General features: G+C 37.9%; 2 protein-coding genes across 5 annotated transcripts in view; one reads left to right on the forward strand and one right to left on the reverse strand.

The window, feature by feature from the left end:
• PKD1L3 (polycystin 1 like 3, transient receptor potential channel interacting) overlaps positions 1-2,078 on the forward strand; it is a 70,964-nt gene extending 68,886 nt beyond the window's left edge. Inside the window, exon 32 of the mRNA XM_032486657.1 lies at positions 341-2,078. Within this exon, the coding sequence (XP_032342548.1) occupies positions 341-442 (102 nt within the window). The 3' untranslated portion in view covers positions 443-2,078. The remainder of the gene's footprint in view (positions 1-340) is intronic.
• On the reverse strand, positions 48-26,247 carry IST1 (IST1 factor associated with ESCRT-III). 4 transcript variants are annotated; one of them, XM_032486662.1, is made up of 10 exons: positions 25,922-26,247; positions 14,421-14,520; positions 13,842-14,022; positions 12,965-13,052; positions 7,607-7,690; positions 6,940-7,050; positions 5,638-5,838; positions 4,834-4,926; positions 3,672-3,678; positions 48-2,413 (listed from the first exon to the last, which is right to left on the reverse strand). In XM_032486662.1, the coding sequence occupies exons 2-10, from the start codon at positions 14,506-14,508 to the stop codon at positions 2,214-2,216; spliced, it is 1,053 nt and encodes a 350-aa protein (XP_032342553.1). In that variant the 5' UTR covers positions 14,509-14,520; positions 25,922-26,247; the 3' UTR covers positions 48-2,213. The 4 variants fall into 4 exon arrangements, with proteins under 4 accessions (XP_032342553.1, XP_006183756.1, XP_032342554.1 ...); XM_006183694.3 differs by having other exon boundaries at positions 3,672-3,720; positions 25,922-26,237; XM_032486663.1 differs by having other exon boundaries at positions 3,672-3,720; positions 14,417-14,520; positions 25,922-26,231.
• Between the last annotated feature and the right edge of the window lie 1,425 nt (positions 26,248-27,672).

A 27,672-nucleotide genomic window follows, 5' to 3' on the forward strand; every position in this document is an offset into this window, starting at 1 on the left:
AGAAAAGCTCAAATTTATCTGCCAAAAGATTACAGACTGACATAACACACAGTATCAGCATGTTCCCTTTATTAGTCTCCATAGCTCTGCCAGCCATTTTCCTAGGTAACCCAGTTTACCAGTATTGCATTATGGTCTCTATCTACTGTCCTATAAATAGCTGGCCCTCAACTATTAAGTAGCAGAAACACTCCAATGCCTGATGGTAAACCATTAAAGGAAACAGTATCTTTACTATATACTTTATATCTGGTTTTAAAAAAATATATTTGGCACTTTTTTCCTCCAACATTAGCAACAATTTCAATTTGCTTGCTTTTCTCCTTTTGTCTTCAAATAGACTCAGAAAGAAGCTGCACTGACAGACATGTTGCTACAGAAGCTCTCAAGTCTGTTAGGAATCCAGAGGCCCCAGAACACATGTAAGCCAGAACACATGTAAGCAAATAGCTGTAACAGCAATCGGTATTGACAAATGAAGTTTTAAAAGATGGACTATCCTAATCCTCCTACCTTGGCTTATTACTTCTTAGCATATTAATACTGATCTTCATAGTGTACTTTATAAAACTATAAATGTTTATAATATACTTTTTAAATTTTGTAAGTCAGTGAAGAATCAAAATCCCCTTGGCTGCAAGTTCTTACGCTTATGGAACTGTCAGGAGGGTCAACACTGCAAGAATGATACAGGATAAACCAGCTCTGCTGCCAAGGAGCAAGTACTCATCACTCATGTTCCAGGACAACTGTGGGAAATATGAATGAGTCAGAAGTAAGCTCACTGTAACTGTAATTAAAGATAAAAGCATGAGATTTGGCTAACTGGGGGGCCCTGTCACAGAGAAGTAACCAAGCCAACTCACAGATACTATCTGGGCTTAAAATAGAGACTGAAATGGGCTCCTTATTGCTACAGGCATCCATCCATATTACTCAGGTAATGTCTAGCTTGTGCCCCATATGGGTCAGTTGCTTAAAATACGCTCCAGTAACATCCACATTTGCCCCTCATCATTTAGCCAAAACAATGGAGAAAGCAGGGCATAGAATTTTTAACTTTATTATCAGCTTCTGAGCTATGAGATACAAATCAATCAAAAATATTAAAGTTCCTTGAAACAAGTATGTACAGATACACCACACAGAAGTCAAAATCGTATCTTCTGACCCTAAAGCCACCCCAGTGGGGAAAGATGGCCTTAGCTAGAGGGGCAAAACAGTTTAATAAGAGTCTCATCCATCGAAGAAAGCAGCAAACAACCACAGCCATAAGGGCACCAAAAATTTATCTGAGATCAGTTTTTAAAGGTTCTCTTAATCAAAGTTTTCAAGTGAAAACAGGAACCCCTCTTCACCCATAGGCTTTCCAGCTCACTACTCAAGAAGCTTGAATATTTCTATTCAGGCTACTGGAAGTCCACCTTACCCTTGAATGGTAACGTCTGCCCAGTATGTGGCCTGTCCTTCCTCGGCCGGTAGTGCAATCCAACAGAACCATGCTATGGGGAAAAACAGGAATTTATACAGTGCTGCCCTCGATTAAAAGGCAAACAGCACTCAAAGCAAAAGGCCACAGAGGGCTCCCTGAGAATCCAGCAGAACTAAGAGAGGCCTTCAACTTTCCAAATAACCTTTCCAACTGGATCCAGGTGGGACAGTGCCCTGCAGCAAGGAGTAGTGTATATGTCAATGAGAGGACCCAGCTTCCAAGAACAGTTACAATGGCTTCATGAACCATTTTCTCTCTCTCCCATTCATATTAGAGTGAGAAAATACATGCCTTGGCCTTGAATCTCACCACAAGTCCCTTTGTACAGAGAGGGGTGTGTTTCTAGGTCTAGAACCTCAGAACAGGGCTGAGACACTTCATGGAGTACTCTCCCTACAATACTTTTCACCTTCTCACTCCCCTGTGGAGAGAGCGTGGGACAGGCAAGGAGAGAAGCTGGATCACATGGACAGGAAACGGATAAGCATGGCTGCCAAGAGCCAGCTGCTCCAACTTCACAGAGTCTCCAGTTGTTAGTCCTTCAGGAGCAGCAGAGAACTGGAAAGCAGCAGAGTTTGGTAGAGCAGGAAGAGAGCCCAGAGGAAGAGTGTGCTCAGTGATGGTTAACAGAAGAAACAGAATTTCATGGAGATTCTTGGTTACAAGAAGAAACTGCTCAGTCTCGAGTCCCAGAACCTGGACGCTGTCTGGTTTACCAGGCCTATGTTTTCTTTTTCAGCTCTTCAAATCTCCGGGAAAGATCATCAAAGTCAATGTCCTCAGATGCTGAGGTATTGGCACCAGCAGATGCAGTTGGTAGTGTGTCTGGCACAGAGGGCAACTCTGGGAGTACAAAGTTGTCATAGCTATCCACGGGTCTGGAAGGGGGCTTTGCAGAAGCCTCTGGCTTGGGTCCCGGACCTAATGAAATTAGAGCAAGGGGCACAGTGTTACAAACACCAGAGAATTGGCTCAGCTCCTCAAAGACCACAGTCTCCTATGGCAGAAATAATAAAAGAATCGAAGTACTAGAGGAAACACTGGTTTTTTAAAAAAATGATTATTGTTTAATTCTGAAGGTCAGTAAAAACTTCCAGCTTCATTTTCTAATTATAGTTGAATTCTATGTTTTACTTTCCTACAGTGAGAAAGAAGTTTATGGAAAAGTCAAAGTGTGGTGCATAGGGCTAGGTACACAGCACTCATTTGAACAGACTGTCCCCTTTCACAATGGTCTGCTCCCATAGTAACGAAGTTCAAGAAGTGGTACTAGAATTTTGTTGAGATGAGCTACTTTAAAGCTCAGGAGGAAAAATTTTATAAAGAATGTTAACATCCATATTGTCTGATTCAATAGAATCTGATCTGTATTTCTAGTCTTCCACTTCATAAGTGAAAATCATCACCCTGTCTACCTACTGCGTTTCCATTTACATCTAAGTTCTTGAACAGGCAAACTAAACAGTAGTTTTAGAAAGTAACTACAGTGCTTGCCTTTAGGGTGGAACAGACTAGAAAGGAACACAAAGTAGCTTTCTAGGGTGATAGAAATGTTCTATAGCTTTAGATTTAGAATCAAGAGGTAGTGGTTACATAATGTGTGTACACATATACATACACACATCAAAACTCATCAAAATATACAATGGTGTATTTTTGTATGTAAATTATACCTCAATAAAACAACTGTCTCCAATGTTAAGAAGTATCCCCCTCTCTGGGTTTCTGGAGAGCTGGCAGTGTTTTACTTTTTGAGTGAATGGCTACATCAGCATGCTTGCTTTGTGGAAAGTCACTCAGCTATTCATTTACGATTTGTGCCTAATTTCCCTGCTTTACTGCCCAAATTAAAAAAAAAAAATTAGTATTTCCAGGCACAATGGAAGCTGAAGCAGCAGGAACATAAAGAGCTTAGGGATGATTAAGAACCACACGGTGAAAAAGAATAATGATACCACCAATAGAAACAGAGAACTCGGGAGACTTTTTTTGGAGCCAGGAAAGACCTTTTCTTTCTGGAAGAGGGAAATCCTGAGTTGTTTCCACCATACTGCATTTGGGGAGAGGACAGGGCATGTGGGTAGAATGCCACAAACATAAAACAGCCTGAGGGAGAAACAGTCATGAGAAAACAGCGAAGGGTTCAGAAATGAGCACTGAGGGTTTGACTCACACTCACCAACAATCTGTGCAGAAGAGATATTCTTATCAGCATTAATGTCATCAACCTGAAACACAAAGATCATTACCAGAGGAGAAAGCAGTGGCATCACTGGTGAAGTAATGGTATGAGCCCATGTATTTTGCAAAAGCTAAGCTGTTCAGCAAAAGCAACAGAACCTGCTCCAAAGAAACTGCCCTTCTGCCCTCTAGACTCCTTTCCTGTTCTTCCAACCACATAGATATCATGCTTAACTCTTAACTGCCCAGCAGAGAAAAAGAAAATTCTTACCACACCATAACCTCTCTTTAATCTGACACCTTTCCCTTCCGAGCAGAGAGAAAGCACTAAACCAAGAAGCAAGTTCTCAAATATTAGTGAAGATCTTCTGCCTCATTCCTAGAAACAGTTGTGGGCAATGCTTTAATGCATGCAAAACCAAAACATTAAAAACTCAGGGCCAATGTAAAAACCAAAAAAAAAAAAAAAAAAAAAAACCACTAAGCAAGCTCAGGAACAGGGGGAATTGCCCTATATGAATAATTTCCATAGCAAACACCATACCAATTTGTTTTCTCAGTAATGCATCATATGGAAGCAGATCTCAAAAGGCTGAGGAAACAAGGCTGGCAGAAAAGTCATCTAATTTTGAACCAAAGCTATTACAACCACCTATAAGATCAAGGCATCATTACTACATTAGCTATTATAGCAAGTTTTAACTACAAGACTAAAATATAAAATTAATGCTATAGACTGAAATTTAAACTAGACACTTCCTGTTTAAGACAAAAATCTGGCTGCTACTCCTTTACAGTGCTGAGAATTTATAAAATTGGTATTTTAATGATTATATTCTAGTATTAAGATTATACCAGCTCAGTATGATCTTCTGCCTAGTTAGTCTGAAAAAGTGTCTGGTTAAGTCCAGAACTTTCTAGGATCTGCAGCTCCTTCCTGATTCCTGGCTTTAGTGCCCAGAAAGCATTGCCACCAATGATGCTGCTGCCACCACCACTCCCCATTCCAGGGTAATGTTAAAGCAACACAAAAATCCAAAGCATAGAGCAATGGCGGTACTAGGAGTTAACAAAAGTTTGCCTTCCCTTTGGCCATTATTTTGCTCTCTCTTCCTGGGATTCACTCTCCTGCTGCTTATAAAAGAGGCTCAGGCACTTACAGATTCATATGATGGGGGAGTTGCTGGTATCTGAGGTGGATGAATACTGGGAAAGGCCTGATAAGTTCCCACTGGCAATCCATTGAAATCCGACTGCAAGAGAACAAAGGCAACATCAGAGACACTGTCCCCATCTGCAATTTCTGCGGTTTGTAGAAGGGAAGGGGGGGGGGGGGAGAAAGAGAAAGAGAAAGAGAGAGAGAGAGAGAGAGAAAGAGAGAACGTACAACTATTTTCTCAATGTGAATACATTCATACTGATACAATGACATAATGATACAATGAATAAATTTACTCAAGGTATGTATTTAATATATGTATTCAACAGTGATCAGGATTCCAGATTTTTAAAGATCTGTTGCCAAAGGCTATTCTTCAAATTACTAAACTGCTTCAATGTATACAAGGCAAGATTTTTATCAGACTTTCTTGCTATCAATGACTTTCAACTTCTTGTCTACAAAGCAGGTTATTCTACTTGTTAATAAGTGGTGGTTATTCATTTTTGGAAAAAGCTACTCAGTATGCCCTCAAGTCCCAAAGGTGTTCAGTAAACCTACATGAAAAAGTTTTTTCTAGCACCATCTCTCTAGATTTTCCCACTTCATTACCTGTAAGAGAACCAAAAGACTTCTCCAAATCCCAGTTTTTTTTTCCACAATATGATCACTAAGCTAATACAAATGTTCTTACGGTTAAATATCCTTGACAACCTACAATTCCTGAGTATATCACAGAGCCAACCTGTCATCTGTTACATTTTCTAGAGTTTATATCCATACTTATTTAAATATGTATACTTACTGGTCCCTTCGGAAGCGGGTATGAGAAAGGAGTACTTGGAGACGGCATGGGCATGGGCATGGGCATTGGCAGTGTTCCATCAGGTACACCAACTGGTGCTGTGAACCCGCCCCCACCTCCTCTTCCAGGGCCCCCTTTCTTCACATCATCTGTGAATCCAACATCAATAAGATCTGTCTCTACTCCAGGTGGAGCTTCTGCCTAAGAACAAGAGGAAAGCCCATATCATTAGGCCCTGTCACAGGCTAGGTTCCCCAGGGAGCCGACTCTGAAATAAGATTAGTGTGAAGTTTACTGGAGAGGTCTCTTGGGATAAAGACCTGCAGGGAGGTGAAGAGAGCAAGGCTGGGCAAAGGAAGAAGCTAAGGGATGGAGGGAGGTGCAGTGTAAGCTCAGTGGTAGAGCATATCCTGAGCATGCTCAGGGTCCTGGGTTCAATCCCCAGAACCTCCATTTAAAAATACATATATATATATGTATATAAAAGAAAAAGGAATGAGAAGTTGGGAGGCCATATAGTTACAACAAAGGCCTCAGCTAATCCCCCAGAGATCTGGAGCTAGGATGGGCCTATACCATGCGACCCCAACTGGGGCAAAAGGGCAGAGTCTTTAAACCTCTATAATGACCAGGTACTGAATACAATCTGCCCCCAGGAAAGAATTTGGGTAGGGAAGCTCTCTTCTGAGATACTGGAGGGACACTCAGCTGTGTGTGAGCCACCAGTCATCAATACTTCCAAGAACCAAGGGAATAAATGCTTCTTTCCTGAACTGTGTGTGTACTGGGGTGGAGGAGGCTTGACTGAGCAGCACACCAAAACATCTACTGTACCCCAGCAACCTTCACTGCTGAGTTACTATCTGTATATTTGCCCTTCTCACACTGTAAGCCTCTTCAGGACAGGAACTTGTTTACGTATTTCTGTATTCAGTTTTCTGTGTACTGTATGGCACATGGCAGGCACCTAATGAATGTTTCAAGATGTGTTCTGGGTCTTGGGGCATTTCTTGCCCCCAATGGGGGTATTCTCAATTCCTTGAACTTCATCGAAAAGCAGAAATGTCATTTTATATTTGTAACAAGGTTTGTACGTTTTCAAAGTGCTTTCAGTCATTCATCTCATCTGATCCTTAAATACGCTGTGAGAGATGCAAGCATATTTGTTACCCCAAAAGGCACTAACTGGACAAAGGTTTAAACTCTCACACACAAATATGAGTGCAAAGAATATGGTTATTTTTCAAAGACAGTGCTGTCTAAAGACTCATTTTCCTTTATACTCTTAAAGACTAAACTTACCATGACCACAGAGTCAGGCTCATAGGGCACATTGTAGTTCTTGGCAATTTCAATCAGGTATCTCTCCACAAGGATTTTGGGTGGGGCTTCCACACTCAGTTTGTGCATCAACTGTAAGTAAAACACCCAGGGTTAAGATGCATCTGTATCAACCTGCCTAAGCCTAAGGTCTCACTTTTAAACTTTGTTCCTGTCATTTTACAGGAATTGAGGCAAAAAAAAAAAAAAAGGTTCCAATCAGTTAAATTATTTTTTTCAGTCACAAAGCACACTACTAGACTTGTGTATCTCATATCTCTCATTACATAAGCCCCAAATGTTGGTAAAAGACTGATACTGCTGCCTTCCACATCTGAATTCATCCACCCTTCTCCCCACCTCACTTCTACCTCCACAAATCACAAGTGGCACAAAGGACGGGATAAAATCAGGAATGACACAGGATGACAAAGAGCCTCACAATCAGAGGTGCAGGGCAGGGGTAAGGAGTTGACTGCACTGCCAGTCAGGCTGTCTCTTCTGTCTGTCTCTCTTTCTCTCTCTCTGAAATGTGCAACCCCAGATTAACTCTACATTAAAGAAGTACCCACTAGTATCACTACAGGCAATAAAATAACCCCCATTCCACCCACTGCTTCACGTTTAACAAGTACGTCTCTGTCATTACCCTGTCATTCACAGTTCCAATCTGGTTGGTCCTACATAACTTGCCATATTCCTTGCTATACTTGGCACAGAGTTGATCAGCAACCTACAGAGAAAAAAGAACAGTAAGTAAAGCCATACAGAGGGCTTCAAGCTTCCTCCTATCAACAGTAAACATGCTTCCATTATAGGATTTCCAAAAGACTGGGTCTATAAACCTTAAGGGGTACATATTCATTCAGTTATTTGTTTATCCATCTATCCCCTGAGCTGCAATGCAACTATGTGCCAAACTCTCTTATAAGCATTATATTAGACACCACATTCAATGAACAAAAACATACATTGTTCCCACTCTTACAGAATCTTACGGTCTCTGGGAAAAACAATCATTATTGAAATCATCACACAGATAAAGGTACAAATGCAGTTGTGAAAGGGGAAAGGAAAAGTACACCATACCATCAGCTTACAACAGCAGAATCAGATCTGATCAGAAAGGTCAGATAAGGCTTCCTGAAGAAAGTGATGCTTCACTGAAATGTAAAGGATGATTAGGAATTAACATGGAGGAACAGAACACTCCAGGAAAAGAAAACAGAGTGTGCAAAGGCCTCTGTTGGGAAAACGGATAATCCCCAAACCAAAAATATCAGTGAGCCTCTACCACAAAGCCTGAAGGAACAGTGTGGCAGGAAATGAAGAAAGGCAGGTGGGGCCAGATAATGCAGGGCCATGTAGGTTTTAGGAGTTTTGTTTCTATCACAGGAACAACAGAAAGCCACTAAAAGGGCTTTAAAGCAAGGGATAGTGACAGGATCAGATCAGTGTTTTGAACAGAATCCTCAGTTATTCCAATGGAATGGTGAATAGACTAAAGGAAGTCAAAGCAGACAGAAAGAACAGTCAAGGACTTACTACAACGGTGAGGGGAAGGTATAGTTCAGTGGTAGAGTGCTTGCTTAGCATACACAAGGTCCTGGGTTCAATCCCCAGTACCTCCACTAAAAAACAAATAAATATAATACACCCCTCCCCTTACTGCCAAAAAAGAAGTTACTACAACAGTACAGATGGAGGTGACAGTGCTACTGGACCAGAGTGGTCCCAATACTCGGAATTTCAGTGAGGGGGTGCTCAATGTTCAGTAGGGATACTTTCAGCGGTACCTTATAAGTTTCTTATTTGTCTTTTGATAATGGTTTTTGTTTTCCTTTATACTATGCAGAAACCTTTAATTTCTACTTATATTAATTTATCACTGTTTATGGCTTTTAGGTTTTGTAGCATATTATGCCTTTTCCACTGTGAGATTATTTTTTGAAATCTGCATAATTCTAGTTATTTTATGGTTTCATTTAAAAAATGTAAATCTTTGTTTTCTCTGGAATTAATACTGATATAAGGGAGGAACAGAGGAGAGGCTATAAACAAGACTGAGGTTAAAAGTCTGTATAAGAAGCAGCTGCCTCTATTCTCCCATTCCTCCACCTACACGTCCTACCCTCTCAGAATACAGGAGGCTTAATCTCCGGGAAGGTTAAACTGAAGGACTTTGGACTCCAAGCACAGCAGAGAGCAGAGATACTTACTGGCAACAGAAGAATGTAAGTGTAAGTCTTCTTCAAGAGAAGAATGATACCTTTAGCTTCCTTCTCCCCTGTGCTCTCAAAAATGCAGCCAGCTTATACCTTCCAGGTAGAAGACAGAATTCCTCTTTGAGGAAAAACCCCCTTGACCAACTCCAAGGAAAGAAAACGACTTCCTACCAGTCTGGAGTTCCCTCAATAAAGGGCTTAGTCAAAGCTGGAGGTATCATGCTTCCTGATTCCAAGCTATACTAAAAAGCTATTGTCATCAAAATAGGATGGTATCGGCACAAAAACAAACAGATCAATGGAACAGAATAGAGATCCCAGAAATGAACCTACACTTGTAAGGGCAATTAATCTACAACAAAGGAGGCAAGAACACACAATGGGGAGAAGACAGCCTCTTCAATAAATGGTGTTGGGAAAACTGTACAGCTACATACAAAAGAATCAAACTGGACTACTCTTATACCATATACAAAAATAAATTCAAAATAGATTGACAACTTAAATACAAGATCTGAAACCACAAAACTTCTAGGAAAAAATAAAGGAAGTACACTCTTTGACATCGGTCTTAGGTAATATTTTTTTGGATACGTCTCTTCAGGCAAGGGAAACAAAAGCAAAAATAAACAAATGGGGGTACATCAAACTTCTGCACAGCAAAGGAAACTATCAACAAAATGAAAAGGCCATCTACTGAATGGGAGAAGATATCTGCAAACAATGTATCTGGTAAGGGGTTAATATCCAAAATATACAAAGAATACATCCAACTCAACATCAAAAAAAAAGTCCAACTAGAAAATGGGCAGAGGATCTGAAGAGACATTTTTTCAAAGAAGACATATAGATGGCCAATAGGCACATAAAAAGATGCTCGCTAATTATTAAGGAAATGCAAATCATAACCATATTAAGAAATCACCTTACACCTGTCAGAGTGGCTGTTATCAAAAAGACAACAAATAACAAGTGCTAGTGAGGATGCAGAGAAAAGGGAACCCTTGCGCACTGTTGGGAATGTAAACTGACACAGCCACTATGGAAAACAGTATGGAGATTCCTAAAAAGATTAACAATAGAACTAACATATGATCCAGCCATTCCACTCCTGGGTATTTATCTGACAAAAACAAAAACACTATTTAGAAAAGATATATGCACCCCTATGTTCATTGCAGCACTGTTTACAATAGTCACGATACGGAAGCAACCCAAGTGCCCATCAATAGATGAATGGATAAAGATGATGTGATATACATATATTTGTGTGCATATATATATGATTATTCAGCCATAAAAATGAATGAACTCTTGCCATCTGCAACATGGCTAGACCTAGAGGTATTATGCTAAGTGAAATAAGTCAGAGAAAGACAAATACCGTATGATCTCACTTATATGTGGAATCTAAAAAAACAAAACAAATGAACAAACATAAAACAGAAACAGAGTTATAGATACAGAGAACAATCAGGTAGTTACCAGAGGGAGGTGGGGGGAGGAAAGAAATAAGTAAGGGAGATTAAGAGGTACAAAGTTCCAGTTGCAAAATAAATGAGTCACAGGTATGAAACGTACAGTTTGGGGAACACAGTCAATAACTAAATAATACCTTTGTATGATGACATATCATAACTAGACTTACCATGATCATTTTGAAACGTATAGAAAAAAATCACTACGTTGTGTAACAGGAACCAATACAGTATTGTAGGTCAATTATACTTCAAAAACAAAAAGACAAATATGCAACAAACTCATACAAAAAGAGATCAGATTTGTGGTTACCAGAGGCAGCAGGTGGGAGGGTAGGGGGAATTCAATGAAGGCAGTCGAAAGGTACTTTAAACTTTCTAAGATAAATAAGTACTAGGGATGTAATGTACAACATGATAAATATAATTAACATTGCTGTATGTTATATATGAAAACTGTTTAACAAGTTCATACTGTATAGCATAGGGAACTATATCCAATATCTTGTAGTAACTTACGGTGAAAAGAATATGAAAACGAATATATGTATGTTCCTATATGACTGAAGTATTGTGCTATACACCAGAAATTGACACAACATTGTAAACTGACTATACTTCAATAAAAATATATTAAAAAAAAAAAAAAGAAAGAAAATTATTAAGAGAGTAAAGAGAATATCATGACTGCTGGTTGACCTGTGAGCTGGACCACATACCCCTCCCTTGTCCTTAAAATGTCTTAATTCCAGCAGGCGCTCATTCTCCAGATGGTAGCTAGAAAAGGAAATCAGAGTCAGCTGCCTGCTGATACCTTAGCACACCCACTGGCTTACTCTACAGAAAAGTTATGAAGTCCGTCCTTGGAGGTGCTGGAAGTGGCACCTCCCATGCCCACTGAAGGCTAAAGGCTTTGAGTTGCTCTAGCGGTGGCCAGTGGGGTGGCAGAGGGAGGCTTATTGTTGGTGGGACAGTGGGCAGTGCCCAGAACAAGGCAGAACTGATTTTGTTCGCTGCTGAAAGGCTAGCAGTGAGCAATGGAAATGGGGAAAATGGCTGTTCACGAGGCAGGGTATAAAACAATTAGAGGATGCCATTAGCTAATTGGAGTATCAAGTAAATTTTGGAAGTCTAGCAAAATACAGGAGATAAGAAATTAAAAGAGTAAAGAGTAAATTCTAAGAGTTCTCATCATAAAATTTTTTTTCTATTCCTTTAATTCTGTATCTGTATAAGATGATGTTCACTAAACTTATTGTGGTAATCACTTCTTGACTATGTAAGTCAAATCATGATGCTCTACACCTTAAATTTACACAGTACTACATGTCAATTATATCTCAACAAAGCTGGAGAGAAAAAGAAGGAGAAAAAAAAATGAATTGGCATCTGGCAATAAACCCCACCCAAGCACACAAGAGGTTCTAATCCACTTTTTAGTACCTCACTCTTTAAATATAAACAGCCAAGAGTCACCAAACCCTTGAGAAAAGCCTCTACTATAAAAACAGTCTAAATCAAAGAAAGAGAAAGAAGGAAACAAACATTACAGAAACAAGAAAACTTAAAAAGGAACTATAATATTCTCAGTTTGAAGATATTATAGCCATGAAACAAAAATAATAGACTATTTAAAAAGATATGAAGAGAATTAAAAAGAATTCAAAAAATAAAAGCATAAAGACAAGGAAATCTCAAAAGACAGGTTGAGAGACAATCCCCTAGTGAACAATTGGCAAAGATGTAGAAAAGAGGAGAGAAAACAATTCAATTGAATTTGTACCTTACCAGTCAGTACCATACCCATGTTGAGATAAGCAATTTTTCAGTTAATGTCTCTAGTAGACCCTAAGCTACAGGAATAGGGCTGGTGTCATATTTTGCTCACCACTGTACTCTCAGTGCCCACCTAATTCACATCTGCTTAATAAATATTTGTGGAATGAAAGAATGAAGCACAACCTCTGTTCCCTTAAAGTTATTTTAAGTTTACTGATTTATAGTTGTACAAGAATTTTCCTATCTTTACATATTTAAATAACATTAAACTAAAAATAAGTTAAGATAAAACTGGGGGTACATGTAACTTTGTCCCTTAAAAAAAGTATTCTAGATTGCAAAACACTTTTTATTCTATGATGAAACACTTGAAAAGAAGGAAGAAACAAATTTACAAAACCTGTTTCAAAGGCAGGATGAGAAGGGTACAAAATACCTGGTCAAATAAGCAGAACTGACATATGTTAACCGACCTTTCTAACAATATGAACAACTATGTACATCACTGAAACAGGTTATACTCACTATTTTCAACTCAGCCACTTCTGATTGGAGTCGAGGAGCAGCCCAAATCAGTGTAGACACAGATTCAGCCAGACCAGAATCTAACTCTCTAATTAAGGAAAAAATTAATAAAATTTAACATTCTTTAAAACAAACCAAGAAAACTACATCACTTATATCATATACCTGTTAACCTCTAAAGCTATTTCACAAATCTCAATGGATTCTCACAGTAACTCTAGGCTTCTAGCCATTTTTTGTCATCCTATTTTTGAGGGGAAACTCAAACTAAGTGACAAGCCCAAGGTCACAAAGTGAGAAGATGGTTGAGCCAAGACTCAGATTTGGGCTTCTTGATTTCAGATTCCCTATTTTCTTTTTAACAGCTGTCTACACTGAGATCAGGCCTTCAGATGAATAGTAGGAAAAAACAGTAGGACTAGTAGGTGGGGTATGTGAAGTGGCAGTCTCTTATTGCTAGCCTCCTAAATGTAGGCAGAGACTAGTATTACTCTTTTCTCAAATTCCAGAGGTAATATGAGTGAGGTCGTCAAATCAAAATATCTTACTTCAGTACAGTTATATAAGATGAAAAAGTTCTAGAGGTTTGCTGAACAACACAATACCTATAAGTAAACAATACTGCATTGACGGCTTAAAAATTTTTAAAAGGTGGATCTCATGTGAAGTGTTCTTACCAAAAAGAAAAAAGAAAAAAAATGGGTAAAAGGATACTTTTGGAGGTGACAACAGTTTATTAACTTGAGTATGATGACGGTATACAGGTGTATGCCTATGCTGAAACTCATCAAATTGTCTACATTAAATACATATTGATATTTTCTATATCAATTATACCTCAATGAAGGTTAAAAAAAAAAAAGACAAAATATCTTACTTCATAGACTGGATGAGGCCAAACCGAGCCAGCAGCAGGTCACAGTACAGCTCCAGGATCTCCATGGCCTCCACAAGGTAGTCTTCTCGGATAATGTGCTCCACTCGGATCCGAGCTCGTTCATCTTTCCCAGCAGCCAGATAGTCAGCAATCTCTTTCCTTGCTTTCTGGGCCAGTTCCGCTAAAGTATAAACCCCACTCCAGTCACAAGGCAGTAGTACATTGGGCCCTGGCCTGCAGGCAGACATCCATCCCAACAGAGAGAAATGGGTGTTTCTACTATATCCTAGCTTACTCTCCCTTAACAAATTTAGTCCCATTTCATCTAGTCTAGACTTTACTACCTTGCCTAGGTGAGAATATTGTTTGTATAGCGAGAAGTTTCCACCTCCAGAGTCACTTATTCCATAGCAACAAAGTGATTCAGTCTAACTAGTCACAAAGGGCAGCAGAAATGTATCCAAAGCTTAAAGGATATGGGATCCATAAGACTTCAGAATGCTAGTCTGAAAGAGCCAATACCAGGACTCAGTGATGCATTTTGGGAAAGAAAATATAAGGCAATCAGGCATTACTCACTTTTTTTTTTCTCCAATAGTTTAAGACGATTTATGACTAATCTCAAATTGACTCGTAAACGCTCGGCTTTAAACCCAGAGCCCAGCATGCTGTGCTCTTCCTGGAAAAAGATAAGAAATACAATGACTGTTTTCAAGCTAAAATTAGTTCAGGAACTAACACCAGTTAGAGGGTGGATTATTTGACACTATAAACTAGAATGGTTCTCTAATACAGGTAAATGACATGTTCTGATTCACATTTTTTAAAGGTCATTTAACTGTTGTGTGGAGAACTGGGGGAGGATAATACTGGAAGCAAGAGGACCAAGGGCAAGGCTATTACAATAGTCCAAACAAAAGATGGAAGGAGTTTTGACTGGAACAGAGAACAGTGGTGGTGGCAGAAGTGATTGGATTTGAGATCTATTTTGAACCAGAGCTGAAAGAACTTGGTGATGGATGAAATGATTTATCTATATATTGGTGCAGGAGTAGGATGATAGAAAGACAAAAAGGACGGCCTCCTACTTCTCCCAAAAATCTCATCAGAGGTAGTGACAGGAAAAGATTATCAAATTTAGAACCAAACTAAAAAATATTATCACCTTAATTCCTCAAATCCTTCTATTAAGTCTCAGCCTTTGGAAAAAGCTACTGCCCAAGATCGCAGAAATATTAACATCTACTCACATACAAAGAAATATACAAAGAGGTAAAAAAGTAAAAAAAAAAAAAACTGCTCTATAAAATTTGAAAACAGAAGGCTATTTACCAAGACTTTTACTGAACAGCAGAGTTACAGTCAACAAAACCACTCCCTCCACCCACAAGACTTTAGAGTATACCATTGTGCATTGACCACTGTGCATTCTGTACCAAGACAGCACAATTTCTACTTCTCTCAATTAACTGCAGACTTGAACTTCAAAACATGTAATATCCAACCAAACGAGCAGGTCTAACAAAGTAACTGAAGAACAGACAAATCAAAGGAGATACCCAATGTAAGGAAGAAGACTACATATAACAATCTGTCTGCTTGTGCATAAACCACAAAATACCAGATGTATTTTCCTTTTGTGAGGTTGCCTCTAGAGTCCTTTACACTACCCATTTACAATGGTAAGTATCTGAGATCCATTATCCTAAATTATGTTCAATCCATTTAACAAATATTTACTGATTATGACAGATAATGGCTAGATGCTAGATAAGAAGATAAAAAAGGCACAGTCCTTGCAATCAAAGGAACTTACATTCTATTGGGAAAAACAAAAACAGCTAGAAAATTGGGCAACTACAATACTATTTGTATTGTACAAATCACTATTTGTAATTCTAGAGTGGTTATCAACTGGAAGTGATTTTTCCCATAGGGAACATCTAGCAATGACTGGAGACATTTTGGGTTGTTACTGGAAGGAATGCTACTGGCATCTGGTAGATAGAGGCCAGGGATGGTGCTAAACATCCTACAATGAACAGGACAACCCCCCCTACCCCAAACGAAAAAAACCATCCAGCCCAAAATGTCAGTATTGCTAAGATTAAGAAGGCTAATCTAGAGAAAAGACATGCAACCTGACTAGGGGTGTTACAGAATGCTTTCTAGGAGAAGGAAAAGCCTAATTAGCCAAGTTCTGAAAGAAAAGCAAGATATCAGAAAGGTAAAAAAGGTATGACGATCCCAGGCAGAGGGAGTGGTGTGTGTAATGGCCAGATACCAGAGAGAACAAGAAGCTTTGTGAGATACACAAGTTCAGTACAGTTGAACCATGGCATTCATTACAGTTTGCCACATTTCTAATAATTCTAAATTCAAAACTTCAACAACTATTTATAAAATGTCAGGTGCTATAGCAGGTTCTAGCGCTGGCAAGATCCAGTCATTCTCCTTGTTCTCAAGGCATTCATAACCAGAAAGAGATGGGAAATAGAAAGAGAAAAACTTTAACCTACCAGGGACTTGCCCAAGATCAGCTAGCAACTAAGTGGTAGAGCTAAGAATAAAACCTAAGTACATCTGAATTCAAAATCCAAGTAAATAAACTTAATCATACACTACTATACCATTTTCAGTACTAAAAATTGTAGTACAGTATTTATTTTTAACCCCTTTCAACAAATATTTATTGAATGCCTACTATACTGTGGCAAACAGCAGAGATATATTGGGAAGGAAAAAAAGACACGGTTATTGCACGCACAAAGTTTATAGTTTAGTTAGAGAAATTTACCACATTAATAACTAAAATGACAATTGTAGTAAAGACCACAAAGAAATCTGGGTTTTATTATAATGGGATTTGACCTCTTCAGCAGCTTGCTTGGATACCGTCTCAAAGATAAAAGACAACAATATCGGAGGTCTGATAGTTATAAGTTATGACAGAAAAACGTCAAGATTTCTTTGTGGTTCTTAAGTAGTCTACAAGCATCAATTTCGTGATGATGCATCAATACTTGAAAACAAAAGGTTAGTCATGTCTGTATTTAAAATATTTTTAAGAGGCTTAAAAAAACATACATTTTGATGTAGCAATTCTACTCCTAGGAATTTAACCTAAGGAAATAATCAGAGCTTCATGCCCAAAATTTTATACCAAAGTATTTATCAGTATATTTTTAAGACCAAAAACTGGAATAACATACTGTATGGATAATAAACTACTATTGCCTATTAAACAAATGATAGTACATTTATGATGTAATTTTAAGTAGACACTAAAATATTTTTTAAAAAGCATTTACTAACAGGAGAATATATTAATATGGTATTAGTTTATAAAACATGACTGTATATGAAGTATGACTCCACATTCTGAGTTTATAAAAAAAGCACATATGCAAATACAAAGGCTGAACTTAAAAAAAGCTTTGCCTATATGTAAACTCTTAAAATCTAAGCAATTTGGACATCAAAGCTAATGCTAAAAACCAAATCTAACTCAGAAAGCAAATACTTTGGAATTTCTATCAAAAGATAATGAAAAATATAAATAAATTCAGTTGCCTCGTTAGAAAAGCAAACTATTAACTCATCAGTAAACATTAACATTAAGCTTAACTTACCAGGATAGGTATCTAAAGTGGCTAGACACTGAAAGACACAAAAGTGTTAGTGGAAGAGAAAGGTAACAAGGGGTGGCTTTAGCAACATAAAGAAACTCTGGACAATGTAAAGACATCTTCATAGATTTGCCTAAGATGGGTCAACATCTGCAAATGCTAGCTTGGGATAATACTGAAACAGTTTGGAAAAGAAAGAAACCTGGGGGAAAGGATAAATTAGGAGTTCGGGATAAATAGATACATACTACTATATATGAAATAGGTAAACAACAAAGATTTATCGTATAGCACAGGGAAATATATTCAATAACTTGCAATAACCCATAATGGGAATCTGAAAAAATATATACATATAACTGAACCACTTTGCTGTACACCTAAAACTAACACAATATTGTAAATCAATTATACTTGAATCAAAAAAAAAAAAAAAAAAAAAAAAAGGGAAAGAAAGAACGGAACCCAGTGGCAAGGATAGGGGCTCTGGAGAAGTGCTAAAATTTTTCTGAAAGAGGAGCTTTTTTGTTTTATGCTGCAAACAGAAATCCAAGTCTGTGAAGAAGGTTGAAAATAATGAAGTGGGGTCTATATTTCATTGTTAATATTGCGGCTGAGAATATCTGGGTGAGTCTCTCTCCCCCAAAAGCCTACTATAAAACTACTGCAGAAAGCAGAAAAAAACAAACCTAAATTATTAATCTTATGATTCAGTAGTAACATTTATTTGTTCAAATTTATAAAAATTTTAAAAACAGGGCCCTTTCAAGGGGTCTAACAATCAGGGTGCCAACTAGAAATACATGGTATCCACACCTGGGTAATTTGAGGAAAATTTAATAAAGAGACTACTTACAAAGGTGTGGGTAAGGTTTAGATAAACCAACAAAGGCCTATGTATCGCTCCAGAACCATTAACACCCTAGGCCTGAAGGGGAAAGATGAGGAAGATGGAGAGGGTAGCTATATGGAAAGGACCACCACACAGGAATCACTGGTGGAGGTGTGCACACATGTAGCAACCTGGCAGGGAAGGAGCAGGGAATCAATACCTAACCATCCTTCTTCTTGCTGGTACCATCTACTCCCAACTAGAAGCCAGAAAGCAAAGAGATTCACAAAGTGCACATGAATGAGCCTTCAGGGACATAGATCAGAGGGAGAAGGATGGTATGTGGCTCTGGAGGAGGAAATAGAAGATATCCACCACAAAGACTATATGTTTATACAAGACCAAACAAGCCAGGACCTAGATCTACCAAAGCAACCGCAAATTCACACTGTACTAAGACTTCAGGTAACCAGGCTAGAAAATTAAAGCTAAATGGACTATCCAAGAAAAGAAAATTGTATTTATAGGTCCTTTCTACAAAAATATGGTACAGTGAACAAAATTTAAGTGCTTACAATATTAAACTCTAAAGTCCCTGCCAGCCCTAAGATTCTGCAAAATAACAAACACCCAACTGTACTGAAATATATGGTATAGGCAAAAAGGCATAAACAACTGAGATTAATCCTCAAGACATCTCCTAGAAATCCTATTTCTTAAAAGTAACAAAATTCAATAAAAATTTTTTTAAAAGATAAGAAATAAAAGTAACAAAATTTGCTAGCCAATATTTATAGCAGCATTATTCCCTATAGCCAACAGGTGGAAACAACCTGTCCACTGATAACTGAATGGATAAACAAAATATACATACCTATATGTATATATATACATACAATGGAGTACTAATATTAGTATAGTCTAATACTCCATGTTGCAAATGTGAATTTTCTATCTTTTAAGGTTAAATAATATTCTATTCATCTATCAGTATTCTAACAGTATTAGTCTATTAGTATCAATAATATATATGTCTTAATGGTAAATGTATGCATATACCTTAGGATCCATCAATCCCATTCCTGGACATATACCTCCAAAGAAATCTCTGCAGAGCACAATGAAGGCGCTGTATAAGGATTCTATGGCAGTAAGGAGGTGGAGGAATGCTAAGTGTCCATTACAAGAAGACAGATAAAATGTAACAGAACCATGACAGAATACTTTGCAGCAGTCAGAATTAATGAACCAGTTATATTTAGAGCAACAAGAATAGTCCTTAAAAAAGAGAAGCAAAAAAGGTTTACAAACAAAACAAACCAAAACAAAACAAAACAAAACAAAAACCAGTTCTAGGTTCAGTGTTTCTCCCACTGAATGAGGCTATAAACCTTGAACAGAATGTACGCAGCACCTATTTAAGGATTCTGAAAAGTAAACAATAGAAGCTGGATAAAGACCAGAATTTGACATACCAATAAAGTAGCAGTGAGTTTATCACTTTTTTTCCCTGTGATACTCCCTGGCCTAGATACAAGGCAGCCTGAAACCTAGAAGTGAGCACTGGCACAGAAAGGAAAAGCATCAAGAGATGCTCTCTAGCTCTGCCTTAAGAAGTCAGAAAAGGGGCCCCTGGTGTGGACACATAGTGGGTGAAATATACCAAACCAGGAAAATCAACTCACATGGGAAAAGACAATCTACACACATCAATGCTCAGATTATACAGACATGAGAATTAACTGATAAAGATTTTAAAGCAGCTATTATAAAAATGCTGCAAAGTAAGGGCAAATACTCTTGAAATGAATGGAGATAAAGCCTCAGTAAAGAAACAAAAGACATAAACAGGAAGCAAAGTTTAGAACTGAAAAATTCAATAATCAAAGTAAGGAACTCACTATATGGGCTCACTAGCAGAAAGGAAGTGACAGTGGAAAGAGCCAATGCGCTTGAAGACAGATTAATAGTAGGTATCCAATCTGAAAAAGAGATTAAAAAAAAAATGAAAAAAAGCGATCAAAGCCTCAAACATCTGTAGGACACTACCAAAGGGTCTAATATTTGCATCATGAGAATCCCAGAAGGATGGCAACTTCTGGAAAAAATACTGGCCAAAAACTCCAAAAGTTTAGCAAAAGACATAAACCTACAGACTGAAAAAGCTCAGAGAACTCCAAACAGAATAATCCCAAAGAAGCATATGCCCAGACTCATCACAATCAAATTGCTGAAAACTAAAGACAAACTTTAAAAACACTGAAATTGACCAGAGAAAAACACATTATCTACATATCACCTATTCAAATAATAGATTTCACATCAGAAACCTTGGAGGCCAACCTGGAATTCCATATCCAGCAAAAACATCCTTTAGAAATAAAGGTGAAATAAGTCATTTTCAGATAAAGGAAAACTAATAAGTGAATCTGTCACCAACAGACCTGCTCTAAAGAAGTCTTTCAGGCAGAAGGAAGTGATACCAAAAGAAAACTTGGAACATTAAAATAAAAGAAGAAATGGCAAATATTTATATCTTAAATTACAGAAATGACAAGTATCTCAGTAAATATAATAAGTGGTTCTTCTCTTGAGTCTCCTAAAATGTATTTGACAATTAAAACTAAAAGTAATAACATTGTTTGATGGGGTTCTTTCAATGTATGTAACACATAAGATAACTAAAACATAATGGGACAAAGTGGGGCAGGGTAAAGGGACCTATATGATGATTCTAAACTCCACAAGAAGTGATGAAATACTGACTCTAAGTACATTGTAAAAACTTCAGTAGGTCTACTGTAGTCCCTAGAGAGACCAGTAGAACATATTACACAAAAAATATATACTAAAAAACTCAACAGATTTTAAATTAGAATACTTAAGTGTTCAAATAATCCAATAGAAGGCAGGAAAGCAGAAAGAGAAATGAAAAACAGAAGAAACAGAAAACAAATAATAAAATGGTAGGCCTAAATTCAAATATACTAATAATTATATAAATAATTAAACAGAAATTACCTAAACACAACAATTAAAAGATTGTCAGAATGGTCCAAAATATGGTCCAACTATATACTGTCAGTAAGAAACTCACTTCAGTACAATAATGCAGGTTAAATTAATGATGAAAAAAAAGTGTATCATGCAAACACTAATCAAAAGAAAGTTGAATTTTGAACCCTTTGACTTCTCTTCACCCATTTAATTATAAGCTTCCAGTTATAAAATTAAGTCATGGGGATGGAATACATACCATAGTGACTATGGTTATTACCGTATTGCATATCTGAAAGTTACTAAGAGAATAAATCTTCAAAGTTCTCATCAAAAGAAAAAAATTTTAACTATGTATGCTGACAGGTGTTAACTAGACTTATTGTGGTGATCATTTCCAAATACATACATATATCAGATCATTATTGTTGTACACCTGAAACTAATACCAAACTGATGTTATATATCAATTACATCTCAACTTAAAAAAAAATAGTTGGAAGAGCAATAGGAAAATGAAGGCTACAAGGGGACATTATATAATCATAAAACAGTGAATTCACCAAGAAAATAAAACAATCGTAATAGTGAATGTACCTACCAACAGAGTTTCAAAATACAAGTAGCAAGAACTGAAAGGACAGGATAAAGAAACAAATTCTTAATTGTAGTTGGAGACTGCAACATACCTCCCTCAGTAATTCATCAAACTGACAGAATATTAGCAAGGATATAGAAGACACTAACAATAACCAACTGAATCTCACTGACATAGAACACTCCACCCAACACAGCAATGTACACAGAATATTCATGAATGTAGACCATATCCTGGGTTATAAAACAAACCTTAACAAATTAAATAGAACTTAAGTCACACAAAGTATGTTCTTTAACTGCAATGAATTAAACTACAAATCATTAACAAGGAAGATAACAGGAAATCTCCAAACACTTGGAAATTAAACACCATACTTTTAAATAGTCCATGTCAAAGAGGAAGTTCCAAGTGGAAATTTGTTTAAAGGTTTGAACTGCAAGAAAATAAAAATTAAAATATAACATCAAAGTATGTAAGATGTAGCTAAAGCAGTGCTTAGGGGGAAATGTACACTAAGTGCTTACATTAGAAAAAAAGAGAGGTCTCAAATTAGTAATCTAGTAATCTAAGATTCCACCATAAGGAACTGAAAAAAAAGCAAAATTAACCCAAAGCAAGCAGAAGGAAACAATAAAAACAGGGCAAAACTAATAAAACTGAAAAGAGGGAAAAATCAATAAAACTAAATGCTGGTTCTTTGAAAAGAGGAAAAGAAGGTAAAAGGGGGGGGTGTAGGGGAGAGGGAGGGGAAGAGAGAGACTGAGAATGAGAGAGCGAGAGAGAGAGCGAGAAAGAGAAAGAGAGCACACGCGCGTGCAAATTACCAGTATCAGGACTCAAAGAAGGGAATACAAATACAGATCCTACAGATATAAAAGGGTACATTACTACTAACTATACCTACAAATTCAACAATAATATAAAATGGACAAATCTCTTAGAAACTCAATTTACCAAAACTGACACAAAGAAATAGAAAATCTAATTGTCCCTTATACATTACAAAAACTGAATCTAACATTAAGAACCATTCCAAAAGAAAGTCCAGGCTCAGGTAGCTTCTCTGTTAAACATTTAAAGAAATTCCATCAAACATTTAAGGAAAGTTAGCATTAATATTTACATGAATTCTCACATTCCAAAACACAAGTATGAGGATTAAACGAAAATTTGTAGAGCTTAGATATATGTGTCACTGAGTCACTTTGCTGTCCACCTGAAACTAACAACATTGTAAATTAACTATACTTCAATTTTTTAAGAGCCAAAAAAATAAATAAACCTGTTGAACTTTGTTTAATCCAAAAAAATTAAATAGCTAAAAATAGCAAAAAAGATCTTTAAGCCCTAAGAAACCAGCTTTAAGTCTTCTAGCTCCAAAAAGTACTAAGCAGGGAAGGGAGGACACAAAGTTAACAGTAGCCTAGAATGACATTTTATATATATATAAATATATGTATATTTATATTAATATTATATATATATAGTTTTCCTACATATTTATAGGAAAACTTTTGTATTTGAAATGTTCATAGCAGCACTATTTACAATAACCAAGACATGGAAACAACCTAAATGTCCATCAACAGATGACTGGATAAAGAAGTTGTGGTATACTTTTACAATGGAATACTACTCTACCATAAAAACGAATAAAATAATGCCATTTGCAGCAACATGGATGGACCTAGGGATAATCATTCTAAGTGAGGTAAGCCAGAAAGAGAAAGAAAAATATCATATAATATCACTCATGTGGAATCAAAAAAGAGACACTATGAAGTCATCTACAAAAACAGAAACAGACTCGCAGACTTAGTAACAATCTTAATGGTTACAATGGAAAGGGGGTAGGGAGGAATAAATGTGGGAGTTTGAGATTTACAAATGTTAGCCACTATATATATATATATATATATATATACATATATATATATATACACACACATACTTTTTTAAAATTTTATTCTGTATAGCATAGGAAACTATGTTAAATATCTTATAATAACTTTTAATGAAAAAATATGAAAATACATGCATGCATATGCATGACTGTGCTGTACACCAGAAACTGACACACTGTAACCGACTGTACTTCAATTAAAAAACTATCACTTACAGAATGCCAAGTTTACTGTATTTTCACACTATAAACTAATCAGATCTTCACTGACCAAACTAATCAAGATTGAAAATTTAATAAAAGACCACAAAACCAGCAGCAACATGTGTAACTCACAAGAAAAGGATTGGCCACAGAATTCAGAGACCATCAAGATTTTCATCAAGGAGCTATAAATACTGAAATGTGTAGCCATTATGAAAGTATCTTTATCTTGTTTCTCAATAAATATAAAAAATTCACTGAGTATACCTTTTGCCAAGAGTTTATCTTAAAGCATGTTTTTTACAAAGTTGTAATCATGGACTCTGAGCACTACTGAATTCTTTTATCACTTATCGTATCTGCTAGTCCTTACAACTTTAATGGCTGCCTAGTATTTCACTAAGTAATCACTTTTAAATAATCCTCCAACATTTTGACATTTGCCATACAAAATAATGCTAAAATTAGTATTCATATGCATACTACTTCCCCTATATTTGAAATTTTTCTTTAGACTACACTCTTGTCTAGTTTTATTTTTAAATCAGAATACACTACATGTCATTGGGACTTGATTTTGATTTTAAAGGAATGAGGGCTTAAATTAAGTAGACCAAAGTTGCGGGTTCTGGAGCTCCTGATCACTGAGAAGCCAGAAGCACAGTTAAGAGTGGGAAAATGAAAACAATCAAGACAAAAAATAACGCTACTTTAAAAATGAGAAGACTTAAGAAACTAGGTAACTTTAAAACATAATGCTAACACTTAAGTTTCAAAACACTGTTTTAGCCTCTAATAAAAGGATATTACAAAGTCCTCCAACCCCAAAAGATGGGGTTCTGAAGAAGCTATAAAAACAAAATTTTTCGTGGACTACTGGTTTATAGGTACAAGAATAAAAAGGCTTCTGGGGGGTCGGGGGAGTAGATACAGCAACTATTGTCTTTTTAAATATATTACGGGCTATAAATAAAACAAGATGGGCCCTGAATTGATCGTTGTTGAAGCTGGATAAGGAGAGAACTCATTGTCTTTACTTTTGTCTGTTCAAAAATTTTGTAATACAAAGTTTAAAAATAATAAATACGCAGGCACAATAGAAAAAAATTTACAATCTCCCGAAAGAGTTAAGACCAGCTCTTAGTTTCAACTTTACTACTACAGAAGTGAAAGGGGCTGTGTCCTTCCTATTACCTAATTAGCAAAAGGACGCTCTTGGGTCCCGTTCCCGGTAAAACTTTATGCAGGGAGAGTTTGGAGTCCTCTTGCCTCTAGCACCCGGAAAAGGAGTGCTGAGAACAGAACGTGGAGGCAAGAACAAGGCCACAGACTCCCAACTAGACCGCTCATCTGACAGGTAGGGATCTGCGAAAGGGGGCAGAAGTCGCTGATTGTTGCTTCCGCTAAAGAAAAAGGCAACTGCGCCCGGGCACCGAGGAGGCCGCCCCGCCCGCGGGAGGCTGCCGGACTGGGAGGCGAACAGACTCGGCGGGCACAAGGGAAACGACCTTACTGAAGTCGCCCTGAGCCAGAAGAGATCGAGTAAAGGAGTCGCCAAAAGCGCAGGCTAGGCCCTGTCACCGACGGGCGACGAAGCCCAGGCCGCGCCGTTTCCTCCCCGAGAAGAGACACCTCAGAGCAGAGAGGACGACACAGAAAAGTTGGGCGGCGTCAGAGACGCGGGACCCTCGGTCTCCAAGCTGCTGGCGGCCCTGCCACGCCCACGGGCCCGGCCTCAGGAAGCCTCCTGCGCAGCTGCCCCTCCGGCCTCACCTCCGGCCTGACCCCCTCAACCAGGACCCTTCCCTTTCTCCTCACCTGCCACCGCAAGGTCTGGGCTACGGACCTCTAAATCCGGAGCGCAGTGTGAGGAGGAAAACAAAGACCTTTGACGGCCAAAGAAGCCATACTCACCTGGCCAAACCCAGACGTGAAAACCCCAGAGGAAGAGCTCGGAATCAAGGCTCAGCATCCAAAATGGCGGCGTCTTCGGCCTCAGCACTGCAAGCGCGAGCGGAGGAATCCACGGGGCCGAGGTAGCCACACCCTCCTTTGCAGCGATTGGCTGCACACTCACCGCTCGCGGAACTCACGTCCTGAGGGCTCTCACCCAGCTCCCTTCGGAGCCGGCGCGGCCAGGGATTACTTCCCGCGGCGGAGGCACGGATGGCTGCGGACGAAATGACAACTCACGCCGCGTACGAAATGACAACTCACGCCGCGTGAGTCACCTCCTGGGGGCGTGTCCCGGGTTTCGCAGGTCTCGCCCTGGGCGTGGTGGGGCTAGCGGCGGAGGCTGCTCTCCCAGTGGGTGCTCGATTCCTTGCGCCGGATTGTTCCAATCTCTGAAAAAACCGGTTACCGCACTACCTTTCGAACAACTGGAGTTAGTCCCTGAGATTATCTGTCGTCCCTCGCTCGACTTAACTCGCCGTGGCGGCTTCCCCCAAGCCTCGGTTTCTTTCATCGAGGGGTGAATGGTCTGAGCCGGTTTCCACCCTTCTCTGGCCACTCACCGCTATTTAGCCGACTCTCCGCTCTTCTCCCTTCGGTCGTCCACTATTTCTCTTACCCACTCTGATACTCCTGCCCCGTTAAACAAAGTATAATTACTCTTTCAACTAAAATATCTACAATCTGTATTATTTAATTAAGATGTTTCCTTACCGCCCCATTCTCTGGAGATTTACCTTATTTCTGTGTTCAGGGGAAACTTTTTCATTTAGTTATCTTTGTGATTTACTTGAAACCATTCTCTCTGCTTAACGTTGGGAGGAGTTTCCTAAGCTCTAGGCTTCCAGAAGAAGGTGATCCTGCCCCCTGCTGTACAGGCTGCACCTGTGGAGACCAGAGGGTTTGCTAAATAGTGATGCGGTGATGTGACACGGATGGACCTACGCGTCACCTTATGAGGTTTATATGAATTTAGAAATATTGTGTCTTTGTAACTCCTTGAAGTATTTCTAAATAAAACCAGCTTCCTGAACCTCAAAATACAATGTTTGGTTCCTTTGAAGTGTGTGGATTTTTTTTTTTTTTTGGTAAATGCACGCATATGTCGATTGAGTCCATTCTGCAGTAAGATAATGGCATCTAAAAAAAAATACAAGTGACAGCCGATTGCTCTAATTTAAATAGCCTTAGAAACAGAGCAATCAAATGTAACGTGTGTGGACCTCGTTTAGATATTGATTCAAACCAACTTAGAGTCTTAGAAAGCCATTTTTCAGACGACTAGGGAAATTAGATTATGGACCAGCTATTACATGATACCAACTAATCAAAGAATTGTTATTTTGTTAAGCATGAAAATGGCACTGAGATTTTGTAAGAAAATGTCTTCTTTAAATTTTTTAAGAAATGCATACTGTATGTACGTGTAAAATGGCAGCAAAAATCTTATTTGTTGAACTGGGTGACAGTTATTATTGTACTATTTTCTCTATAAGTATTTTTTTACCTTTACTGATTTTATTTCAGCATAACTAGTGAGTTAAAGAGAGAAAATTTTTCTTTTTTAATTGAAGTATAATTTACAATATCATATTAGTTTCAGGTGTACAGCATAGTGATTCAGAGTTTTGGGGTTTTCTTGCAGACTATATTCCATTATAGGTTATTATAAGATATTGTACTATACAGTAAATCCTTATTGCTTATCTATC

This window comes from Camelus ferus, chromosome 9 (assembly GCF_009834535.1).
Source record: "Camelus ferus isolate YT-003-E chromosome 9, BCGSAC_Cfer_1.0, whole genome shotgun sequence".
Classification (NCBI taxonomy): Eukaryota; Metazoa; Chordata; class Mammalia; order Artiodactyla; family Camelidae; genus Camelus; species Camelus ferus.